This window comes from Morone saxatilis, unplaced genomic scaffold (genome assembly GCF_004916995.1).
Source record: "Morone saxatilis isolate NCDOM2014 unplaced genomic scaffold, NCSU_SB_2.0 Contig15, whole genome shotgun sequence".
NCBI lineage: Eukaryota > Metazoa > Chordata > Actinopteri > Moronidae > Morone > Morone saxatilis.
Window position 1 is genome coordinate 1,235,553 of NW_023339707.1, and position 7,655 is coordinate 1,243,207.

The 7,655-nt window shown below is 41.5% G+C and overlaps 1 protein-coding gene across 1 annotated transcript; it reads right to left on the bottom strand.

Moving 5' to 3' along the window:
* Window positions 1–845: 845 nt before the first annotated feature.
* On the bottom strand, window positions 846–7,228 carry LOC118324398 (alpha-1,3-mannosyl-glycoprotein 4-beta-N-acetylglucosaminyltransferase C-like). Its single transcript, XM_035656721.1, has 5 exons — window positions 7,013–7,228; window positions 5,320–5,415; window positions 4,292–4,442; window positions 2,240–2,494; window positions 846–2,144 (listed from the first exon to the last, which is right to left on the bottom strand). The coding sequence occupies exons 2-5, from the start codon at window positions 5,410–5,412 to the stop codon at window positions 1,234–1,236; spliced, it is 1,410 nt and encodes a 469-aa protein (XP_035512614.1). The 5' UTR covers window positions 5,413–5,415; window positions 7,013–7,228; the 3' UTR covers window positions 846–1,233.
* Window positions 7,229–7,655: the final 427 nt, after the last annotated feature.

Consider the following 7,655-nt stretch of genomic DNA (forward strand, 5'->3'; position numbering starts at 1 on the left):
GCGACTAAAAGTGATGCACGGCAGGGGAATTCAACGAGCTGTAAGTTAGCCTAAGATAAGCTGTGGTTGGCCAGCTGGCTGTGTCTTGGCTGCACGGTGTGGGTCTGGGGTTGGTTACTTGGTGGGGTTGGCTGTTGAGGTGATTTGTAAACAGCAAGCTAGATGGTAGCATGGAGTCAATGGTCCAAATAAAATATCTGAACATTGCATATAATTACATTATTCTAAATAGGATTGTCATTTATTTTACAGCTTTCAGTCGGCTGTATATTACTTTGGGCTGATGCTGACTCGCGCCTACGGACTGTGGACGAAGTGTGGGCAACAGGACGCTGACTACAGTTCACTTAACAGCAACTGGTGTCACTATTTACAGTTTAATGAAAGTTACATATAAAACCTCTAAAGCTAAACACTTTACCGGGTCCAATTCCTGTGCTGATAGCTTTTAATTTTGAAGACATAACATTACACGGAAATCTTGATAATTTTAGCTTTCTCAACAAAATTACTATTACAGAGCAACCGAATCTAGGAGTTTACTTTGTTTCACCATCATCATATTACAGTTATTAATCTTTTAGGCTTACTTCATCACTGTGCATGTTGCAAACAGCTGTTTAAAAAAGAAAAATAGTATCATAAATAAGTTCTCTTTCTTTGACCTATTTTCAAAAATGCACAGGCTAACCAGATGAAGATCTTTATGACACAACGCAGTGGAAACGCTACCACTTTTGTCCACAGGGGTCGCCAAAATCAACACAAAATTAAAGTTCCTTGTAGTAACTTTAAGCACTGCATTATTGTTTCAATCAGTAAAACTGTTCAACAAGGCACACAGGTCACATGCTCAGCCTTTAATAAAGGTCCAGCAGATCAAACCAAGAGAAATGATAAATCTGGCAGGAAGAACAATTTGACAGTCCCTACACAAAGTGCAATTAACGCAAATTCAACCAATCCCTGTGAATTCTGGGCAACCTTGTAAATTTGGCCAATCATTGTAGTTTCCTGGGCACAAACGTGTCCCATTTACCTTGTCCAAACAGTGTGGTTTTATTCTTTCCATATACAAAAAAAATATACAAAAATAACAATCTAAATGTTTTTTTTCAATTCTCACAACATTGCAACAAGCATTGCTATATTTTTTTTTAACACTGCTGTGAGATGAGGCATTTTATGCTGCAACAATCCTAAAAAAGCACGCAAAATCCTGAGAGACTGAGTTCACTCCTTTGCTTGATGTGGAGGTGTACTCAGTTTTGTTGAGACCCTGATTTTCTGAATGATCAACCAGTCTTTCTGCCCAGCTGTGACTTGTATCCTCAGACAGGAAGAGGCAGTGTTATACTTTTTGTCCATGTCCTGCATTTCAAACCTCCCATTCTCTAAGGTCCCCACTGACTGGAACTCTTTACAACTCTTCTCCACTTTCTCGGTAGTAACCACTTCATGGCCTATCTCCACCTGAGCTGACTCCAGGAGGTCTTTGCCCCCTGACCCTGTTTCTACACATATCCCTGTCACTACTGCAGGGTCTTTAAACACCACAGTCAGGTAATTTCCCTTTTCTGGGGAGCGTCCCCAGAAGTATCCCTCCCCTGCATCCCAGGCCAGTTTGGGGAAGTGTTTCTGGTAGGTGGACATATCAGAGTAGACCTCAGCTGAAGGATTGGTGTAGAACCGCTCCTCAAAGTCCTTGTCCTTTAGATGGTTGTATGTCCCTTTGAACGAGGAGAAAGTCCCCATGTGTTGGAACAGTGAGGGTTTGAAGAGGATAACTTCTTTCTGAGTCAGCAGCACTCGGAAGTGAGACATCAACCAGTCGCAGGGCATTTCCTGATAGAAGAGGAAGAGAAAGCGGGCCAGGAGAGGAATATGGGCTGCTTTGTAGAGTTTCCCTATGTAGCCCAGGCTGGAGAATTCCAGCATTGCCCAGGTGGCCTTTTTCACCTCTTGTTCCTCAACACGCCTCTTGATTGTTGTAAGGAAGCTCTTAGCAGAGAAGATGTCGTCCTCCAGCTGGAGGTAGTATCTACCAAGACCAGCACCATAGTGGATCAGAAAGGCGTAATCCAGGTTCTGCTTGGACCTGAACGTTACCCTTTCTGGAGCGTCGTTGTAGTTCCTCTTTATACCTGCAGAAGAACCAGAGACACTTATATCAGTATCACAGCACACTTGTTGGATGTGAATGAATCTGTACAGTGGTAGACTCAAACATGCACTGCACCTGTAAAAGGAGGGTACCACTGCTGAGGAACATGTAGGACCACCAGCTGGCCTTGTTCCAGCTCAGAGGCAAATGCAGTTTTGATCTCCCTCACTGTTATGATTCTCCAGCTGTTGTCAAAGTCTGCCAGCAGCACTACCACCACCATGGAAGAACGCTCTTCAGGAGAAGACTGGGAGAAGAGCGACTGCAAGGTGGGGATTAAATAGCTGCCCTTGTTCCTCTTCACCGATGATAATCCAATTGTTAAATACCCTGAAACATGTCAGGACAGAAAAGGGAAATGTGTGTGTTTATTACTACCAAATTAAAATTCTAGGCACTTCTACAGTAGCACAAATCATTCTCTTAGTTTTATCACTTGGTGGAGAAGTGTTTGCTCAAAACTACAATGGCGGCTGCTAAAGAGGTTAGCTTAGATGCTGCTAGCATCAGTTCTATCAGAACTGGGGAGTATTTCTTCATTAAAGCAGAACAAATAACGGCACTGAAGACTTTTCTACATGGTTTTCACTCTTCTCCTGAATGACTTTGGTTGAAGTTTGAGTTTGACTAAGTTATATTGTTCGTTCATCTGACTTGTTCACCCGTGATAGATAGATGGTTCATCCAATCACCTGCTAAGTATTTTGTGAAAGTACCTGGCCAAACAGTTTCCAGCAACGACTTCCCAGATGGTTCTGTGTAACAAACCCTATGGCGCAGTAAGATTAGGATGCACTATCCTATAGAGGTTTATGACTTATATAAGTCCCTTAAGATAAAAGCATCTGTCAAATTAATGTTATCGATACAAATTGTGAAATGTGCCAAAATTAGGGCTGCACAATGACTAAAAATACTATGAAAATCGCAATACTGAAATGCAAGGAATTATTATTTTTCTGCCAAAATAAACGCATTTTTGGAAGCCGCGACATGCTCAAAAACTCATTAAACACAGCACAAAATTCAACAGTGAGGAAATGTACTGACTATATGGGTCCCACACATGGGTGTGGCAAAATGGCTCCACAGCGCCCCCCAAACTCAGCCCTTGATGTACGTTTAACCAATATGTATGACCAGACAAACAAAAACCCTCAAGGACCCATACCCCAAACCCAACAGGAAGTTGGCGACTTTGCACGTTGTATTTTAACAAACTCCTCTTAGGGAATTGATCAAATTGGTCAGGGCAATCTAAAGACCTTCATGTTTAAAAGTTGTGTTCTTTGTGACTGGGCCTCAAACTAAGTGTCTGTGGCTTGGCGTCAAATTTTGACGCATCACCATGAAACAAGAAGTCATAACTTTAGTGTATTTTTTCCAATCTCAACCAAACTTCACATGTTTGATAAGATTCCCACCCTGAACACATCTACATGCCAATATTCAACAGGAAGCCCCACCAATTGTTTGGCAATCCTCATCTGATTTATGTGAAATTTTCACGGTGTGTTCCATACACGATGTTGCTGTATGACGCGTCCACAGCACACCCTAATGCGTACAAGTGCGAGGGCTAGATCATTGCCGCTTGCAACTTTTATTTTATTTTATTTTTTCTGTGAAAATGAAAATTGTGATGCAAAAATTAGCAATGCAAAATCAGCCCTGTGTTTTGCTGGATGACACTGAGTTGCAGCAGACCATTCTCTTTTCAGAAACATATTTCAGTGCACTGTTTATCTGTCATACAAGAACATGTGTGACCAGTGAAGCTGCCATTGATTCCTGTGAAAATGAGTGCGTCAGTACATCACAGCTGCAGACACCGAACATTGTGGCGACGGCCATACTGCCAACCTTGAGGCTTCAAAACGGAACTCCATAAACCAGTGCATGACGTCACGATAGGCACAGACAAAGTGCAAGTTAGGGATTCAGATATTAGATTCAAAGATTTTATTTGACACATTTGCTCATATTATAAGTGCATTACAATGCAGGGCCACAGTACGCTGTCAGCGGTCTCTTGCTGCGACAAAGTGGCAGCTTGGAAATAACCATTACATTAGTTCAGCTCTGAACTCAATATAACAAAAAGGACAATCAAAGTGTGTCACTCACTCTGTTGAGTGGATGGTGCTCCAGCAAGCAGCTGATAGGACACATTGAGAGGCAGGTAACCTCTCTGTTCGACCCAGGCTTCTTTATTGACCAACCTCTCTGCTTGCCAACTTAACTCATTTGGAATGGGTTTATGTGACATTGATGGGCCCTGCAAAACAAACACACAGATTTAATTAGAATTAGAATATGCACATATGCTGTGCCCTGGTAGCTCACGCCCCATGTACCGCCTGTGGCCCTGCCGCATGTCACCCCCCTCTATCTCCCCTCATTCCGGGTCCAGTTGAGAACTGGTTCCAAATTGTCTGATCCATTGGATCAATGCTGGGAAGAAAAGCGTATACGTCTTGGCAGAAACTTTGCAGATTTCTTTGAGTAAAAAATGAAAACGAATGCTGTGCAAATATTTGTTCATTTCAACTATTTTAGATGATGAGAGACTGACCCTCGCAGTCAGTGCAATTGGGGCTTGCTGCGGTCGCGTTATGTGCCAGCATATCAGGTTGGTACTATTATTAAACGTGTGAAGTTTTATTGAGATTGAACAAAACACACACAAGTTAGGACAACTTCCTTTTTGGCTTGTCTGATCATGATACATTTTCATAGCAATTTTCGTATGAAAAAAAGGCTGATTGTGGGAGGCTTGGTTAAGCCATTTTGCGACACCCATGTGTGGGACCTATATAATATGTACATTTCTCATACCGTTGAATTTTTGTGCTGAGTTTCATGAGTTTTCAGGCACGTTGCAGCCTCCAAAAATGCAATCCTTTTGGCAGAAAAATAAGAATCCCTTGCATTTCAATAGGGCTTTGTCTGAAACAAACTGAAAACCTGTTTCTATGGCGACATTCCAACTTTTAAAAAAATTCCCTCTTCGCCCTTCCTGCTCTGCTTGCAGTGCAAATGACGTGTTCTCATGAAATCCTACCCAGTAAGTTTGTTTGTAATGGGTGTATACTTTTCTGTAAGCAGTAACAATATGCATGTGGTAAAAGGCTGTTCATCCTGTGTGTACTTACCGCAATGAGGAGGGCAGAATGACTAATGAAGTAGACTCCCAGGATAAGAAGAAGCACCAGCAAAACAACATTCTTCTTCATCAGAAGTCCCATTTTCTATGATATACCGGTGGACACACACACACACACGATCCATCCATTATTCTGGTGTGTTACTCAGTCAGCACATTAGTAAATAATTCAGCAAATGGTTAATGAATGTTTCAGAAGGCTCGGTCACAGCAACAGGACTGCTCTAGGTAATACATTGGTGTCAGTGCACAGTTTATCCAGCAGAGTGCGCTGGAGAAGCAGCACAGAGTAATGTGCAATGTCAACTGCAAAAGGTTGACAATGGAAATTTGAAATTATTTTACATGTAAAAGAATTTTAATATTCTTCAATAAGGTTATTTGTTAGTAGTCATATCAGTGCAAAATCAGTGCACAATCCACATAGAAAAGTTCTATTTGCATTCCAGTTCAAACATTCTCTATATCAGCCGCCATTTTTCTCAGAAATCCCACATCCGTTTCAGCCTACCCCCAAATGTAACTGTGATGTCAAAAAATGTTCACAATATAAAGGTATACTGACAGCAGCCATTACACACTGCAGGCTCCCTCTCTCTCTCGCAGTATTTCTACCTGTTTCCATTGCACTGAGTGTTAAGTAATCAGGTGGTTACAGTGAATGAGAAAGGGGGTGTGAAACTAAGGGCATTTACACACTTTCATACAATTTGGGCACATTGTTTTGGGGTTCAGAGTCTCGCTCAAGGACTTTTCGACATGCAGCGAGAGAAACTGTGAATCGAACCGTTAACCTCCTGCGCCACAGCCGCCCCGCTGTACACACCGTAGAAGCGCACCTGAATGGAGGGTCACCTTTAGATTAAGACAGGCCTCTTCCTCTGTGCTCTGTCCACACACAGCCCACAGGTCTGATTTCATCATACATCATGAGTGTACGTGAGGTGCGGATAGCGGTAGGGGCTCAGTGACATTTTCAAACTACACTTCCTGGGTTTTGTCAACAAGTACACTGAGCCTCCACTGCTGACACTAACTCCACATAACCCCCAAATAGAATTAGTATCAATGCTCCTCTGGGCTTCTTCATGTCCCAAAATCAAAACAATGGCCACCCCGCTTAAAGCAGCGGATATTATACCGCGTTACCTAACCATGATTGACAGGACAGGTGTGTGTGTGTGTGTGTGTGTGCGTTTAAGGGTTTAGCTAAGGCGAGTTTTTATGAATAAATATATTCAGAATGAATAAAGACAGCACAATGTTTCAATAAGTTACTAACTCCTTGGTGGCTGTTGCTGAGAAGCAGTAAAGTATATGTAAAGGTTATTTAAAAGGACTTATGGATAATATTACTAGTGTTTTTGTTCAACTGAAGCGCAGTTCCGCACAACATTCGTTGTTAACTTTCAACTGCGGACCTAGCTGACTAAGTTAGTTAGTTAGTTAATGTTAGTTAATAATGTTTGACTAACGCATAACCACAGAAAAGCGGCCTTGCTAGCGGTAACGTTAGTATATAAGCGAAGTGATTGAAAATAAACCGACGCCGTCTCCCATAACACCAGCACCACCATAAAGAAATGAAATAAAATATAAAGTTAGCCAAATGTATGAGGCTAATGCAGTCAGTGCTTATAGAACAGCAGCGGTGTGAGTCAAATATCATTACTGTAACTTACTGTTAACAGACACCGATGGAATCCACTTATACGGCACGGGAAATCAAAGAAGGCATCAGCAAACAGAAACAACGACTCTACCGTTAACGCTGTACATCTTACTCTTTTTATACCCCTCCTGGTTCTTCCTCCACGCTGCTGCACGCTGTGAGGGCGTGAGTGTCACCGGGTGGTCGTGGCTTCTCATGAGCAGGCGTGGACCGACATCCCTCTGAACATAGGGGAGAGCGGGGTAAGATGGGACCGTTAGTACGTCTGTTGCTCCATAGGCAAGAAAAACAATGAGACAGAGGTGCAGTAAAACATCTGTAATTCAAGAAGTCTCCTCTCTATGGAAGCCCATTTCCGCCAATGTGACGGGATTGTGTAAGTCATTATAATGAGAAACATTCTTAAAATATTGAAAACTCTTTATCACTATTTTGAGGAAGTTCTCACTTTTAACTAAAGGTCTACTTTTAGTTTATATTATTATTTGTATTATTTTATTGATCTGTATATATATATATATATATATAGTTACATATGTATATATTTATATTTTTTTGTGTTGAATGTTGTATATATATATATATATATATATATATATATATATATGTTGTTTGTATAATATGTCATTTGTATATCTGGAGTGTGTAACGAA